This window comes from Pygocentrus nattereri, chromosome 25 (assembly GCF_015220715.1).
Source record: "Pygocentrus nattereri isolate fPygNat1 chromosome 25, fPygNat1.pri, whole genome shotgun sequence".
NCBI lineage: Eukaryota > Metazoa > Chordata > Actinopteri > Characiformes > Serrasalmidae > Pygocentrus > Pygocentrus nattereri.
The window spans coordinates 8,586,512-8,604,951 of NC_051235.1; the positions used below are offsets into that span (position 1 = coordinate 8,586,512).

Genomic DNA, 18,440 nt, shown 5'->3' on the forward strand with positions numbered 1-18,440 from the left:
GTGTTATGATTTAGGCATGTAATTTTCAATGTTAACTGGCTGAGCACTAACTTCCATTACTTATAAATAAAATAAAATAAAAAAAAACAGAAAAAGCATTGAACTTTCTAAGCAACTTGTGACTGTCTGCTGGCAAATAAGACAGTATATTCTGACTGAGAACGAGGTTTCTATAAAGTACAAGAGAAGATCTCTCTCCAGTGTCTATGGAGCCAGCTGGGGAGGACTCCAAATTGGGAGTAATGGCTGGGTCACTAGGTGAAAGCTATAATGAGGACATATTACAGGAGAAACAGCCACTCAGCTATTTGGAGAAGTGAGTCCAGCAGATTGGCTAATACAGACAAGGCTGTCGGGCCCTATAACTCACTTCATAATGACAATGTGGAGAGCAAGCAGAAAATTCAGGCAGAAGCAGCTCTGCTAGACGCTTCAACTCTGGCTAAACACAGTATAAACTTAACACACTGTAATGTAGAAAAAACAAAGGAAATGGAAAAATATTCAATGACACTTAGCATTAAGTGGTAGAAATAACGAATCTAAACAATGAGAAAACTTAGTGAAGAACACAGCAGCAGTGCATAGATTTATGACTCATTAAACATTGTAAATTAGTACTTTAACCAATAAAAACTTGTGATCTTATGATCATTAATAAAGAAGCATAACAAAGGTGGTAAAATAAATGAAACTGTGGCTGTGTACATTAAACAAAACAAAAGAAGTAACTAACCTGTGTCAGAATGTGATTGCCTGGCTGATGCTGTGGTGGAGGGGGAGGAGGTGGCGGTGGAGGCGGGGCCATGGGCTGCTGGCCTCTCCCCTGCTGTGAAGTCATGGTGGGGTTGTAGATCACAGCGCTGCCATCAGGATTCACAAATGGCTGACCTGTCCAAGCGCAAAGAACACTTTCTGGCAAAGTTCTCATTGTCAATTTTCAACCATCTGATCATTTATGATGGTGACTAGTAACTTGCTCCATTTCAAAAAAGTCGGCAATAAAAACTAGACCAGTAGTCAGGAGTACTGCTGGCTTGCTTGCTCTAACACACCCATTTCAACTTTTGAATGGCTTAGCTTAATCAATTAATTAGTTAGATGTATTATAGTTAGGGAAAACACTAAAAAGTGTAGGATTTGGGGGGTTTTAAGACACTGGACCAGATTATAGTACCGGCTATTAAACCATAGTGAAGACTTAAGCACTTGAGAGTAAGTACTGTTAGCAGAGAGCAGTTAGTTAATGAAACAACGGCAAGGAAAGGACAGAAGACGCTCAAAAGACTACTTAAACTTCGACAAGCATAAGTACTTTCCTTGCAAACAACACTATGAAAGACCCTAGCCAGCCCCTCTTCTCCAGGTAGCACTGGGCAGGTGGTACCCACCTGTGTGAGGGTTTAGCAGCACGCTGCCCGGCGGGATGGCCGTGGCCTCCAGAGGAAGGAGGTAGTAGCTCGTGTTAGCACTTGCACTAGTGCTTGAATTGGCGGTGGAGCTCTGAGAGGCCGGGATGGTGGTGCTGGCCCCTATAGGCCCGCCAGGAGGGGGCGCAGCTGAGGCCACAGCCGGGACACGGCAGGGCTGGCTCACTGGCGGGACAGGTAACGACAAGGTGGGACGAGGGAGTGAGCCTGTAGACGAACCTACACTACTAGAAGAGTCGGAACCTGCGACAAGAAGTAACGAAGAAAACAGCGAAAGCAATTTGTATGTGTTCAAAAGAGCACTGAATAGAGGGGTACATGCGTGATGAGCAAATGCACCAATGTGGGATGTCAAAGAAAAAAAAAAAGAAAAGGAATAGAACCATGGGCTTCAGTGATGAACGAATAAATCACAGGCAACAGTGAAAGAATGTTTTTTTTGGCCAGAGTATGGACAGATCACATCCTTCCATGGTCTAGTGATCAGATCACTCTAGGACGCCAGAATGCTAAGAACCAGGGAGGCCAGGGAACCTTCAGAAGAGCACAGAAATCCATAATTTGCAGTATTGGATAACTATTCTACCTTAACACAAGTCTACATAATGCCGTGCAACCAAAGCCTCTGATTCTCATATGTGGTTCTTTTCTTCATAATCCTCTCCTATTATGATGACTCATGTCTTGAAAAAGCGGCTGCAGCTAAAGACAACAGATTTGCTCATTACAACATCTAAGAACAAATCACTTCCTCCACAGCCAGCAAATCTTTAGTGTACACAAGCCACAATACAGAAAGAGACTTCCAGCAGCATTTTAAGTCAAATTTGAACCATTCAGAAAGGTATTATTTTAGAGCACGCAGCCTTGGAATTTTACATCAAAGGAGATATTTTAGAAAATGCTCAAACATTTAACGTTGAGTCACTGTTAACATTCCTACTGCTGTACATACAAAACCTTTTCAGCTGCCTTTTTAATGCTGGCAGGACACAGGGAGAGCGAGAGGTTACTGAGCGGAAGAGGAATCATTAAATATTAAAATATAAATATATATCGGCAGCTCCTCCGGCCCGTAAATGCCAGTGCATTAATAAGCAATGAATGCAGACGGGAGATGTCCATGAATATGGATGCTGCTCTGATTTTAGGGGTATAAAATGAAAATGGGTGAACAGAGGGTGGAGAGGAGGTTTTTTTTTGGGGGGGGGGGGCACAACACACACAGACAGACAATGCATGCAGAGCGTGTAAGTAGGTGTGCTAATGTTAATTAACTAGCCTTTCAGATCAAAAGGCTAAAACATGGATTCTGCAGGTGAGAGAAATGAGAAGCTAAGAAATGATAACTAAATGTGAAACATACAGTACATATCAGTAGCCATGTTTCCATACAAAGGATTATTTATAAAAAATATTTGAATGTTGTGTAGGCTATGGAAACTGAAATTGTCATATTTGTTCAATGTAAACAAAACTCTTTTGTTCCACAAGTTGTTTTTCGATGCTTGAAATGTTGTGAAAATCATCTATTCCCTCTGGGAAAAACAACGCATTTACACCAAAAGTTAAATGTCATGTGACCAATTTCTCCACACATTCCTCCAATGAACGCAAACAGCATGGTAGAGAGGTCTAGTTAAAGTGAAGAGAAGACGAGAGCGTTTTTAAAAGGAATGCTGCCACTTTTCAGCTCTTACAGAGAGAGATGTCCAGAAAAGCCAACAGCCTTTCTAAATGGAAAGTGCTCAAACAGCTCTTCTAGCAGAGAAACGTGATTCGTCATGTAATGGTTCAGATGGAGAAGTACATGAAGTAAACATCAGTGTGTGAAGCATTTTATTGCTAAAAGTCAGTTTGATGGAAACAAGCTGCTGGGCAGCAACAAATTGTAAACACCACTTTGTGCATTTTTATTGTATCGCTTGCAATTTGCACAGAAAGTCAATGAAAATGTGTGACGCTGGTGGATGTACCATGAAGATTTAAAATAAGCAACTTTCTCTACTAGGACTGGGCGGTATTGATTAAATTCAGTATCATATTGTCCAAGTATATAATGCTATCACAGTATTTGATGATACAGTGAAGGGACTGCGGTTCAGTTTTGGTCCATTCCTCTTGGCGAAGTCATCGTCAATTCCCCGAAGTTACGAGGGTCCCTGTATTTGAATGTATTTGAAATTTCAAAATCTCCCATAAATTTTGTCAGTAGATTGGCTAGGCCAAGCAAGCCCCATCACCTTCTCTTTTTAGAGCCCAGTCTTGAGTTTTGGCTGTATGTTTGGGGTTGTTTTCTTATGGAAACATGCATCTTCTCACCAGATTCAGTTTCTAGGCTAATGACATTTAACTCTCTTAACATGTCCTGGTATATCAATCCATTCCTCTTTTCTCTGATGATGTGGAATGCTCCACTATGGTCTACAGAGAAGACACTCTGTCATACAATGCACCCACTTCCACTGTGAGGGTGGTATTCTTGGGATGTGCAATACGTCGTTCTTCTTCTTTTTCATCTGTTCAGAGTACACCGTTTCAAAAGAATTCTGATTTTTCTAAACACTTGTGTGGAAATTTTAGATGCGTCTCTCTGCTTTTTTTAGCAGAGGAGTTTTGGATGTAAGCATGGTGATGACTGCGGTGCAGTTCATTGCTTGTACTTGTGTTACTGTTGAACCTGCTACTTTCAGGCCAACTCTGAGTCTCTCTTACCTTCCTGTTTATTAGGGTGAAATCATGTTGTGATTTGTCTAAACATCCCTTATCCAGGAATGATTAGTTCCATATTAACAAATCTGTTGCACAGACAGGGACGCTTAAGGTCTTTTCTAGGGCTCTGTAGTTTTTTACATTTGAGTGTTGTTTAATACGACTGTCGAACTTTCAAAGACTCTTTCACATTCAAGTACTTCAAATAGGAAATCTTCTAAACCAACAGTAATGTATTTTATAATGACACCAACTGCAATTTGCTTATTGTGATGCCACTGTTTATTGCTTATTTTGATTCTGCTAAAATAAATCTAAGACGATATTGAGAAAGCAAACAAAGTACAGAAAGTAAACTCATATTTAGATCTAGAATTTAAAGTGTACTTGGCAACAGGGACACCACTACTATATACTATATGGACATTACAATGGTGAATAGCTAATGAATCAATAATTTAAAATATCATCAAAACAATCAATATCATAAATGTTTCAGTATCACAGTGTATCAATTTAGACCAGGGTTTCTCAACCTGTTCTTAGGGGGAGGCAGTAGATCACACTGGGCGTGGTCACGGACATCCCTGAGGATGCCTTCACCTACCTTGTCTGGTAAGGACCTATCATACCTTTTCTTTAGTTTGCTTCATTGTGACACATGTGAACACTGCACCCATATTCGTATCCGCAACATATGGCTGAATTGTTGACAGGGGGGTGGTCGGCTTCCAAACAAACCCTAGCTCAGTTCACTGCAGCTGAAAACGTTCCACGATAAAATAGGGGAATTCATTAATGAGCTTGCTTTTCTTCTCTTCTAGCAGCACCTTTGGCGCCATACAGACAGTATAATCTGTCTGTTTTAACTTCTGTCTCTTTACAGACACTCATTTGCTCTCACGTCACTCCTGCAGCAACAGCTGCAGCTGTTAAAATGACAGATGAGCCTTAAAATAATAGCAAAGATCCACGTTTGATTTTGGCTCACTGATCGCGAGCAACAGTGGCCCGAGTGGTTAAACTCAAATTGATAAGCCAATAAAGAAGCAGATATCAAATAAGGTTTATTATAACGGTTGATTGTGACTATGTTAATCCAAAAACCAGCCAAGTGGTGTGGGGCTTGGCTACTGAAAATGAATCAATAAAACCAACACAAAACTAAAGAGACATCCTGAGACCGAACGATTAAATCTTGTGGAAAAGCAAGTGGAACATTTCCAGTGAAAAACACAATGGACTGCCACTCCAAATCACAGTCCACCTTCTACATTGTACATTTCTGTTCCTTCACCCTTTTCATAACATCCACGCAGTTGTGTGCTTTTTTTCCCCACATTATGGGTTTTAACATAACTGTTATTTTGCTATCTGTGATTGAACTGGTCTGATCTTTTTTAAGCCCTAATTTTCAGGTTTTTAGTCTCAGCACTTAAAAAAACAAAAGAAAGTAGCATTTTAAAAAGTTGATTTTAGTTTTCCTGTGGGCCGCTATGCTTTGCATGCATGAGCAGGTGATCCTTGGCTGGAAAAGGTTGAGAAGGCCTGGTTTAGACGATATCTCGCCCAGTCCTTGTTATAGGCAGCCTCCAGGTGCTTCCAGTGTATATGACATTTGTTCCAAAGGGTGTGATATTGCTCACATTGCTGTCGGTGATGTGTGTCCGTGAGCCGTCCATTTTAGACAGCCTATTAGTGCTGTTGCTGCTGCCAGAGCAGTGTGTCTGTTATAACGCATGCTTTTGAGATCCTGCTGGTGATGGCGTGCGCGCTCTTCTACTCACTATACAGAGCCTGCTGCTGTTGTTGCTGCTAGTTGTGCTATTGTACTTGTTTCAGACAGCATGCTGGCATTCTTGCTCATAATGGAGATTGTGCTTTTGTGTGTTTTGTAATTCTGAACACCCTGTGGGTGACCCTGTGAGTGGTCTTCCGCCTGTGTATGTACAGTCCTTTGCAAAAGCCCGATGCCACCAATAATAATTACAGATTTGACTAGAAATTAAGTATAATTTATTTTCCATTTTTCAGCACCAGGGAAACAAAAAAACATTTAACAGAACGCCGCATAAAAACCTCTCTTTTTCAGTATCCAGCCTTTAGCTTTTTATTATAGCTTTCATTCTTTTGGGAAGATTTCAGTTTTTCAAAGGAATATGAAGGTATATTTTTCCACATCTCTAAAGTTCAGATTTTGGTTGCGTTTTCTGCTTCTTTCAATCCAAGCACTCCCTAACAGACGGATTGACATTGAGGTCTGGACTCCAGCAGCTTCTTCATTTCATTTGCAAATTTTCTTCTTTTGTGTCTATTTCCTTTCTTGACGGCTACAAAACTCAACGCTAGGAGTCTGAAATGTTAAATTCTCACAGTGGAGAAATGGACAAACACCTGTGGATGTTTTCAGATATGAAGCAAGAGTAGAGCTTGATTTTCTCCTCCTCTTAAAAATACCTGAAAATGTAATTACTTGACTAGAAATTAAATAAATGACAGGCAGTCTCTGGCTTTTGCATAGTACTGTATGCATGTCTGTCATGCCACAGAGTTTTTAAAAAGCCTAATGCTGCTTTTGTTGCAGCTATAAATGCACCAGAATTTTTCAATATTCAAATAGCCAGCAAAAAAAAAACCCCACAGAACAGTAATCCTACATTAAAATGATCTTGTCTGAGTTTTAGAATTACAGTACCTGTTTTAGACAGTCTGCTGGTGCTCTTGCTGCTGGCTGAGCTGTCTCCGCGGATGAGCAGGCTGATGCCGCTGAAGCTACTGGCTTTGGTGATGGCGGGCTTCAGGTTCCGGTGGGAGCTGTCTGAGTCTGTGCTGCTCCACGGCCGAGGCTCGCAGCTTTTCGGCTCATTCTCAGAGCTGCTCTGACGACTATTCCCCAAACGGCCATCTCTCAACCTGCGCACACGCAAGAGAATTCCTGTTCACTTAAAAATACACACCTATCTTTCTCACACAGACAAACCAGGGCCCTTAGTCATGTGGGATTACACAATTATAAACCTGAAAGAAAGCATTAATGTATTACCTGAAGATTTGCCGCCTCTGCTGAGTGCTAATGCAGCTTACATCCTCCTGAATTCTGTGGGGGCAGATTTTACCAAAAATAAATAAATAAACAAACAATCTAAGAAGGGATTTCCAAAGTCACACTAAAGACAGGTGTATATACAAAAGATAAAAATAAATTACCTTTTATCAAACTGAAAATGATCTTGTCCCTGTGGAATTAAATATATGAACATTTAAATAAAACACCAAAAAGGTCATTACAGTCTGTTTATGAAACGATTACATAATGATTCAGAAAGACGCTTCAATAAGCTAATACATGCATTTCTGAGAACAGAATTACTTCTTACATTGATGTGAACTAGTTTTGGAATTTCTTTATATAACAAATTAGTGTAGAGTCATGCACAAAAGACCCCTGGCCAGATGCTTTGTTCATTTTCTAAGTAAAAAATAATGCTCTACAACGAACCCACTTAAATATGACATTTTTCTGCAAATTTATGTTCACAATATCCAATTATCTCCTAAAATTAACATACTAGAAAACAATAAAAAATAGCCTGTGCAAAAGTTATGGTATATTTTATTCAGATAATAATAACTGTGCACTAACAAGTGCATTTCTCTGCAGAGGATCTGTACTTTAACAAGCAATTTGACCAAGGGCACCCAAACTTGTAACAGGTCTACAGATTATAGTGATGAAAGGCCAGAACACAGCATGGTCTGTTTCCCCTGCTCCAGCTAAACTCATCAAAGGCTCATTGAGCATCTGATGAACGCAATATTGATGGTTATTTCGAGAAAATGACGAGACTCACGTCTTGAGCAAAGATTCGCTCCCTCGCTCTTTGGTACTCTTCTTCTCTCTCCTCAATAGACTTACTCCTCCTGTCGTCCTTCAGACGCATCCGAAGCTACCGAAATAAACCAATCAATAAATAAATAAATAAATACATAAATAGACAAAAAAAAACAGTTCAGTGCAATCATCTTCCCCAGCACGAGGACAAATGAGCTACTGCCACATACATGCACACAAGTTATTTTGCAGAAGTGTTTTTAACCCTTAAATGGAAATTCTACCAGTTTTGCTACATTTCTGCATAATACCAAGGTTAAGATAGAAACAAAGTCATTCAGAGTTTTGTGTGAAATGCTTTGTTTAAGAGAAATGTACTGAACCAGGACTGCTCACAGTGATGGTGACAGGAACTACACGTCCGAAGTTTTTATTGCCTCTGAAAGTTTTGTAAGATAGTAAAATGTTTGAGTACAGAGTCTGATGCCTGAAACATTGTTTTTCTGTAGTTCTGAGATTAAAGTCTGAGAGGAATATGAAGAGCATTATAAGGCAAAACAGTCAGTAATTTTCTCACTTTTTCTCAACACCACTTCACATCAAACTGTATTATACCTTTATCGATCTCAATCACTAAATTATGCAGAATATTTAAATGGGTGGAACACTAAGGAACTCTGAATCATATAATTATACATTGTTATAACATTTTAGCTAAAAAAAAATACAAGTTTAAATAGCACAAAAAAACAAGTTTAACCTTGTTGGTTTAGTTATTAGTAAAATGTTCAAGACAAGAAAACTGAGGAATACTAAGGTGAGGCCAAACTTAGAAAATGGACCAAAAAGAGGTCACAAGTCATCGTTGACCAAAGGTACGCATTTAACACTGGACAAGGATAACTGTGGTGCTTACCCTGCCATCCTCCTGGTCTAGACTGAGGTTGTCTCTCTTCAAGATGTAACGCTTCTGGAAATCATCCGTCTTATCGCCTTTAATGTGCTCTGAAAACTTCTGATCCGGTCTGCAAAGAAGAGATCTGAATTCAGTGTCTGACAGCTTCACAATAAAGCCTTCAAACTGCCTCACCAACAATCCTGCGGAAACTGCCAGGCACTGTAGAGCCATTATGTAGCGCAATGGACCAATTTGTTACTGTGGCTACTTTATAGGTAATAGTTGCTTTTATATGACCAGTCATGCGGTTAAAGGACCCAGTCTGGAGCTAAATTACACTGTCATAGTTCAGTGAAAATTTTAATATTTTTTCTGGGCACCTTTGTGTAATCCATTACCGGAGAACAGTCCGTCTTTAATGCATATTTGTTTCGCAGACAATACGAAAGCTCAACTCCATCAAAAGCACCACTGCAGCGCAGCTGCTTTTAAAACTGCACTTCACAACCCATGCTGTACATAAGCCACTGAACACTAGACAAGGCTTGTAGTCTAGACGCTGAAGGCATAAATGTCAGTAGTTCCAGAGTATTAAGAGCCAGGCGACCGATGCAAAGTCTGCTAATAAATGCCTTTCTAGCTAAAAAGGTCATTAGTCAGCACTCACATCCTCGTATTGATGGTTTTATTGATGATGACCGATTTGCCGGTCGGGTCGACGTTGTGGTCCAGGCCAAAGTAGGCTGCCACCCTGTGCAGCAGCATCCTTTGATATGATGTCATAGGGGGGAACTTCCTCTTCTGAGACCTGAGAGGAAAAAAGCAAACTTGTATTTAACAACCCAGTATTTTAACTACACTGATTGCAATTAGAGCTGCAATGTATTTGTTGTTAAATACGCCAATAATTATTTATAATTATTTATAATTAGCCCTCTAAATTAATTTTCTTCTGATCATTTTTGCTTGGTCAGAACAATCTCAGATGTTCAAGTATTCTAATAAAATAACGACCATAATAATGCACGTCCATCTTGGTCATATTCATCAACTGAAATATGAAGTAATACTATGATAGACATGTCATGAATTACATATTAAGCAGCCTTAAAGGGGAATTCCATTGGTCCTATAATTTTCACATAATTAAACTGCTAACAAAACCAATCAGAGTTGAGATGAAATGGGCTTTTCCAGATAAAGTTACTGAGTCAAAATTGTTCATAGTGCTGACATAAACCAGACGTCTGAAGAGATTAATGCCTCTAAAAGCTAACACCCCAGAAAGCCATTACATATGCTGCCTGATGCCTGTTGTACAGTGGTTCTGCTTTAAGGTTTTGGCTTAATAAGTACTTTTTTTTAAAATACATTCATACTGGCAAAATAGCAATTACTTTTTATTATTCTCAATATTATACAGCCATATGGAAAAGTTTGAGCACCCATACTCAACACATCCTATACAAAGATCTCACTTCTGCACATTTTAATGCACAGATACTCGAACAGAGCAAGTTGTAAAACAAAAAACAAAAAAACTAGGGTACATTTTTTCCCCTCAATGTACTAAACTGAGCAAGTAAATAGAAACTGTGCACTAATATTTGCTGAAAATGCCATAGTTAAGTTTGTTCCCTGTATCTTCACTTTTTGACCAGAGTGCTCCAACTTTTGCATACGACTGTATGCTCAGAAGACTCAGAAGACACAGCGTAATTGGTTGTTTTGGACAGTAAATAAAGCTAAAGCTGTTTGTGTTGCAAACATCATGATCCCTGGCTGCCATCACCACCACTGCAAATAAATCAGAGGCAGCACATTTCCCTTCTTTGTAGTTCTACAATTACAGACTGTAGCCCATCTGTTTCTCTATATACTTTATTGCTCTCTTTCACTCTGATCTTCAATCATCAGGTACCCCACAGGACTAACACAGAGCAGGTAATATTTTGGCTTTGGATCATTCTCAGCACATGAAAGCAACTGAATGACTAAACTGTGCAGTGTTGCGTCCTTCCTGTCCAGATTTGCATACAGCAGCTGTCTGGAAAATTCCCAACTTTCACTGCCGGACTTACTCATTGTTGCTGATGAAGTCCAGAATGTCCTGCTCCAGTTTCAGCAGCATCATTCTGTCCCTGTAACGGCAACAGCTATTAGCATTCATCGAAGAAACGCAAGTAATGACAATCCAATACATTGAGCTTGGCTGTGCAAACAAGAACGCCTCCAGCACATGCAACTAATCTACATTTACCCACAAAACGGAAAAGCAAATGTAAAACAAGGCTCTCCGCTGAATAATCACAGAAAAACTAGCTCTGTAAGATCTTTACATAATTTCACACTCAACAGAATGTGGCAGAGCAAGGCGATGAGGATTCTAAAGCAAGAAAGCATCTCAAAACCACTTTTCAAGAGAGGAAAAAAAAAAACTTGAAACAATCGAAAAGGAATGTTTTTCCCCTGTTTGCAGCTTGAGGCATAAACCTTCCTCAAGAAAAAGCAAAAGTTGGCTTTGTTGAGTCAACATAAGTAGAAAGGAAAGTTTGTGAACAAACTTTAGCTTTATTTTTCAGGAGAAAAGCAACATTTGATGCATCATTCCCCAGAGGCATGCCCACATTGCCCAGAGGGCATGAAGAAGGGGGGTGGGGGGTAACATCAAATATATGAAATGTGAGAGGAGAGGTGGGCGATATATCAAGGAAAATCACAATAAGCATTCTCTTACAATAAGCACCAGAAATCTAGCAATGCCACATTGATTTAAAAAGGCAGAGATGAATACAATGACATTTTATTCATTTAACATTCGCAAACAACTATCTGACAAGGAAAAACAGTGGAAAATAACGCGGTGACTACAGACTGGTTGTTATTTACAGACTAAATTAGGAATACAGATGTGAGAAAAGTGGACCGATGCCAATATGCAACATTTCTCATGTCATCTGTTGATACTGATGCAAACACATTTGGAAAATGTAGAAACTGGGGCTACATCTGTCTGGATTCGCATTATTTGTATAACAATACCCAACACGGAGTGCCATACCGTGAGATACTGGCACTTGTGTATCGCTGTGGTAAGGAGGACGAAGACAGTTAGGGTCAGGTTCATCTGCTTTGTTATTTTTTGAGCAGATATATCTCTGACCATGTGGAGCGAACTGACATGTAGCCTGTTCAATAGCTTAATCATTCAGAATTAAAACAAAACCAATAGATTTGGTGAACTTGATAAAGTTGATAAAACATTTATTTCTGTAGGGTTGCAAATGCATTTAAATGAATGACGTGCAGTCATTTTAACACAGCAGTAGCCCAAACATTCTATTCTTTGGGAATATATTAAATGTGTGAAATATCGGTTGGAAAAAGCATTTAAATCTAAACATCTGTCTGAGTTTGATCACTTCAGTTTAAAGCAATATCGGCAGATTTCAATTTGATACTGACAATATTGTCCCCATTTTAAATCTGACTTCAGGAGATGACACGGCCTATTGCCCCTGGCTACATTTCATAGTTTGACCACTGACAAAGGCCCAAGTTGAGACTTCCCATGGAGTTTTTTTTTCCTTTTATTAAACCACGAAACCCGTTGAATTTCCCACATTCACTAACATCCATAAATAACAAAACCATTACTTTCCACAAAATCCATAAACTGCCTGGTCAGAACTAATTATATCAACAAACTTATTACATCGAATCAGATCACATCAAATCAAAATTTGACAAATGTAACCACAACAGTAGGTGACATGACAGCAAGGTGTTCCCTAATGTGAAGCTTTAATCCATCCATAGCCTATTCTTCTTTTAAATAAGAGTGCTGCTCTCTAAACATGTTGGAGCACCACGTTAGAAATTAAACCATTTTTGTTCTCATAAGCCCTATGATATGAATGAATGAATGAATTAATTAATTTACTCCTTTCTTTTATTTACATTTACTTGCGTCAACCCAACAAACCCAACTGACATTTTGTTGGTTTCAGCATATTATGACCGTGAAATATAACAAGTGCAGAAAATTACAGCAGTCAGCTTGAATAACTGCGATCATCTCAAATAAGGACATTAGCTGATTATGTAGTAATTGTGACGGACATACTCAGAAAAGAGAATTATACTGTAATTCATCAAGATCATATATCATCACATCGCCCACCTCTAACAGAGAGTATGAAAGCATGATGAACATACCGGGGGTTATTCTTCAGTGTGTTGACTAGAAATTCATGGAGATCTATGCCTGTGGAGTCCGTGTATTCCTGACTGGGGTCTGAGCGAGAAAAATGAAATAAATAAACAGAGAGAAAGAAATTTCACATACTGCACACATTCTGCTGCCTCCATCTGGCATGTGCGAAAACACCTCATCTGCCAACGAGTCACTGTGACTGACACACATACACACTTCTGCTGCTTGCACTTTGTCTAAGTATTGACTAATTTACTTTTGTATCATTTTAACTGGTGTAATACGCAAAAGTCTTAAACATTCTCTAAAACTAGATCACAATCACATACATAGGCATATTCATCTTGCTTCATAAACACACAGGTATCATATACACACACACACACACACACACACACAAACCAGCTCAGTCACACACGTGTGCACACCTCTTGACAGCGATTTCCTTGGCAGTCTGTCGGCACTCTCCGTCTTGTCCGTGATTTTCTCGCTCTGGTCCTCATCCCTACTGGCTGGTTCCTCTTTCTCTAAAGCCTGGCTGAGCTGCAAGTGGATTTTATCCTGCATAAACAGAGGGAAATATGCATTAAAAAAAAAAGACAAACATTCTATGTATTTTAATTAAAATAAACATCTAGGGCTTTCAAACAACACTTTGGCAACAAGATAACAGACTATACATATGTATGTTGCACATTTTCAATTAAAACCGAGCAATGTTAGTTGATTACAAGAGGGGGGGGAAAAAATCACGACATTGCTCGATGAAAGGAGAAAAGCCAAATTAGCTGCTTTTTCCACTTTAATCGCTCCCGCTTTAGCAGACTAATTAAAAACATTATGGGGCGTTACATGCTTTGCTGCATAAACAGCATTTAAATGCATTTAAACGGAGGTCCTAGAGCTCTGACACTTGAAAGCTGCAGCATTTTAAACTGCGCACATGGAAAAATGCTTTATATAATACACCTGCTGGTGCAAACATTTAGAGCTAGTTTCCCTAAATGAAACTGATAAATATTAGCAGGGTTTCTCCAGTAAAATATAAATTTTAATCCAATGACAGCTTTAACACAGGAAAACTGCATGATCTAAATGTCTTAATACGGTATGTTTATTTCCTTCAAATGACTAGCAATCTCTAAATCAAAGCTCAAAACAGCCACATGAATAGATACAAAAGATTAAGCAGAGGAATCTAATTAGCCTGCTGGGTGTCAAAGTGGATACACAGTTTTGAGAGAAAACTACTGTAAATTTCACTAATTTTTCCAGAGTTACACAGCTCAAAATGCCCGGCAGTATTTGCAGAGATCCAATGAATGACACAAAAGACTAAGAGTAGAGGCGCATTTTTAACACCATCTAAAGATACAGCATATAATGTACTATGCATCATCAAGGATTAGTTGTATATTTAAACAGCTAGTCTTACTATGATTCAAATAATTGCGATTAATGACATTTTGGACAGTTAATCGCGATGAATTGCAGCTGTATTGCTCAAATTGAAATCTAAAGAATGCTTTTCTACTAGCAATGCATTTTTGTTCCAGCTTGAACAGTGGACAAAATATGCATAAATAAAATGTATTTATTACCTTCAAAATGCTTGTATTTGCTCCTTCTTTCAAAAACACAATCTGATTTCTTATTTAAGTGCATCAAATTTTGTCCTGAATGTCCTACCACTTCATTACGCATGAATACAAATGTACAGATTTTGTTTTAATGATGTGTACGACCAGAAATAAAAAAACATGCGCTACTGTATTTACAGGGCATGATGGACAATTTGCCTACATAGCTCATTACACAGGTCACAAAAGAAATACTAATTAATCTGCCAAATAAACTTGCATGGCTGTCAGGTCTCAGTTTAGGTAAGAAAAGCTAGGTTGGTTTTTAAACGCTCAGTAAAATAAATTGTTTCACCACACGTAGCACAGCGTCACAGAAACAGAGGTCAGTTATGTATTTGCAGTGCAATGCCTTAAGTTGTCAGACAATATGATCCGTCAAATGACAGCCAAGCGTGTTGATTTTGTGTGCTTTATTTAAACACCTGCTGTACAAAATCAACCAGAAGCTAAATGGACCTGTCATACTACGGAAAACTCCCCAAAAAGAGCATCTAATTACTGAGAACTTAAAACTAAGGCAAAACTGTAAACAGTTTGTAGATGTGTTGTAATACTTGGTTCTTTTCTGTGAGCCAGATCGACTAGTTTCGATCACCAATAAGAACCAACACTTTTGGCATCCAAACAAACGATGGAACGAAAATGGTAGCTCCTAACATGGCTCAGGTAATCCTTGAGGATAGAGGTCCAGTCAAAGAACATTTCCTCAAGCAAAGGCCCAGAACATCATGTCTAACTTGCATGATGACTCCGTGTCATACACTGTTTACTGAAGTAGATATAACTACTAAGTAGTAGTATATATCAACATTTTATGCAGTCAAGAACTGAATGTCGAATCAAATAAAGTACATTTCAGTAATATTTCAACAATATTTGTCAGTTTTCACTCAATTTCTTCTCCAGCTGCTGTGTCTTGACTCGTTCCTCCCCATCCCTGTGCGCCACTCACTGGAGTCTCAGTGCTCAATGTATCACACAAATTTGATTGGCAGAGAAGCGTCACGTGTGATTTTTACGCATGCGATTGGTCTGCGAGCTTCCCGGCCGCTAAAGCCGTACCATAAATGCTAGAAAATTTATGCAGATTAAAAAAGGGCCATCTTGTTGAAATGAAATAATTCTCCTTAGTTTATCGGTTATAGGCACAGGCTCGCATAGGACGGCGTCTGGGAGCGGACTCTATTAGTCATCTCAGCTTTAGGGCTTGGACAATGCTGGAAAAATCTATTTAATCATCCTCTCTGACTGACAGAAGGAACAAAGAAATAAGAGGGAATATAAAAGCTCCTATTAAGTTTATAGATCTTCTGTTTATTTAAAATCAGCAGCAGATTCTATTTCAGCAGCATACAGTGCACACAGCTGGGCTTCAGCATGGACTAGTCAGGGTGATTTGAAGGGTTAAACTAGGACTATGCATTAATGAACTTAAACAATTAGTGGTGTTAATGAGTGACTTTGACAGCCCTATGAGTAACACAAAAGTGATAATTTGATCATTTCAAACTTAATTATGAATTACAGGACATTTATCTCCACCATCCCTGTAGTGCTTGTCCTAATTTTCTGCTATGGACTTCGTTTCACCCCAGGAGGGAAGAATTAAGTTCAGAACATTCCCAAAGGAGATGGGGGTGGGGAGGGGGTTATGTAAATTGCCCATTAAAGGGGCTCACTGAGTGTCATTTTTGAGCTCTATTACATTCTATTGAAACAAGAAGCTTGCGCAGTATTTGCTTTAGCTAATAACATTCAAGAATCAGCAGATCCTGGCAACATGTAAATATACTTAATAGTAAGTAGCTAGACAATCCTTTGTAACAAATTCCTCCTTTGGGAAAAGAAAATGGCAAACAGAGCTTAAAACAGATCAGTGGATCATGGATTTGCCTGAGCTAGCTACTACCATTCAATAGCTAGCAGTATTATTATTATTATTATTATTATTATTATTATTATTATTAATAATAATAATAATAATAATAATAATAAAAGGACTTTTGCTTGTGCGCATTTCGTTCAATGCAAAATTACTAAAAACCCCTAAGTAGTGTCAATTACAGAAGCATATAGGTGCCCATTAAACACAAAAGCTCTGAATAAAAACGGCCGACTACAAGCAAAGATCTTCTGCTTTTTTCCTGAGATATTTACATTAAACTGACTCCTACTGCTCTACAACTGCTGCCTCCTCCCTCCCCTCACTTTGTCTCAAGGACATGATGTGCTGTATCAGTAATTGCCCTGCCCTACATTGCTTTAAAGAAAAAAGAAGAGAAAAAGAGAGGGCAACCCCCCCCCCCCCCCCCCCCCCCCCACCCCCAAAAAAAAAAAAAAACGCTCGACTCTCTATCAATCAATTCCTCCCCTTTTCTCTCCTGAGCTCTGCAGAAATGATTCAGAAATGAAGACAGCAGAGAGGAAAGGGGGAGGGGGAGGCTGAAAGAAGGAAAAGGTAGTGAAAGAGTGAGAGAGACCGAAATAAATGAGACGGACTGAGAGAGGGCTATGAATAGAGACCCTCTTTCTCAGGGGAGGAAATCTCATTCACTCCTTCAAGGACAGAAAACTGATTAAGGACGTCTGTTCGTCTTTCGGCTGCCAAATAAAGGCCCACCGTGGTGTCCCGTTCAAAACGTCTTATAACTCAAAACGCAGCTTCATCCGAAATATATTATAAAGTCCTGTTTAATCTCAAACAAATGTTCTTTCAAACAATTAATAACCATGTTCTCCAACACAGATTAAACACAACCTTAAACTTGCTTGTTTTAAGGTGAATTTCACAATAATGAACTGATCTATGCTCATGTGCCATTATTCACTATAATACATGTATGTATTCAATGATCACAATCACAAGTGTACAGTTAATTACAATTAATCGCATTTGTCTTAACTATATATATTTTACCCTAGAGTGAGTGCAATTAAACAACTTTGTTGCGATAAAACTAACATGCTGCTGGTCTTCTCAGAACAATGGACCAGCCACCCCAGAGTCAAGATCTCAACAATAGTGAAGGTGTTTGGGATTATTTGGATGGTGAGAAGCAGAAAATGCAACCAACTTCTAAAAGTGAACTTTAGAGATTTCTTTACAAACTGAAAACAAGCTTCCTGAAAAGAGCTAAATACTTTAAATACATTAAATACTGAAACATATTATTATTATTATTATTATTATTAGATTGAGATGTTTTCTGCATTTTTCTGATGCTATCAAAATAAACATCCTATAGCATTTTAATTGGTATCCTGCCTGGAAATGAAATAAATGAAGAGTGGTCTCAGTACTGTATCTGTAGTGTCATAACAACTCAACTCAGTAAGAAAAGCATCTGTTTTCATATTCTACAAAAAGAGAAAAGCCTTTCAAACAGCATTTTTAACAGCCACTCATTCTGAACTCTAAGCAGGATGACAAAATGCCCAGTTTGTTATATTTACCAAGTATTCGACTGTCAAATTCACAGCTGAATCAGAGGCGACAACGGTGCTAATTTGGCAATTTTGCCAAATATTGCTTTACTTTTAATGGCTCATATAAGCAGTGGGTGTGCGGTCTACCTGAGGGGGGCTAGGGGTCTCTGAGCTGCAGAATAACTTAATAAATAGGGCAGAAATGGGGTTTGAGTGAAAGTGGCCAATTATATCAATCCGCAGAGCTCCGCTGCTGACACAGGAAAATTACATTTTATAGAGA

At 38.8% G+C, this 18,440-nt stretch overlaps 1 protein-coding gene across 11 annotated transcripts in view; it reads right to left on the bottom strand.

The window, feature by feature from the left end:
• Nucleotides 1-18,440, bottom strand: part of LOC108425729 (R3H domain-containing protein 1) — a 71,269-nt gene that overhangs the window by 21,373 nt on the left and 31,456 nt on the right. For 9 of the 11 annotated variants that reach the window (XM_037534618.1, XM_037534615.1, XM_037534616.1 and 6 more), the window contains 11 exons: nt 13,517-13,649; nt 13,091-13,169; nt 10,954-11,013; nt 9,540-9,680; nt 8,891-8,999; nt 7,994-8,089; nt 7,350-7,378; nt 7,186-7,239; nt 6,838-7,055; nt 1,392-1,673; nt 737-891 (listed from right to left, as the gene is read on the bottom strand). In XM_037534618.1, coding sequence (XP_037390515.1) covers nt 737-891; nt 1,392-1,673; nt 6,838-7,055; nt 7,186-7,239; nt 7,350-7,378; nt 7,994-8,089; nt 8,891-8,999; nt 9,540-9,680; nt 10,954-11,013; nt 13,091-13,169; nt 13,517-13,649 — 1,356 coding nt within the window. The remainder of the gene's footprint in view (nt 1-736; nt 892-1,391; nt 1,674-6,837; nt 7,056-7,185; nt 7,240-7,349; nt 7,379-7,993; nt 8,090-8,890; nt 9,000-9,539; nt 9,681-10,953; nt 11,014-13,090; nt 13,170-13,516; nt 13,650-18,440) is intronic. The other 2 variants (XM_037534624.1, XM_037534623.1) reach the window with 1 other exon arrangement.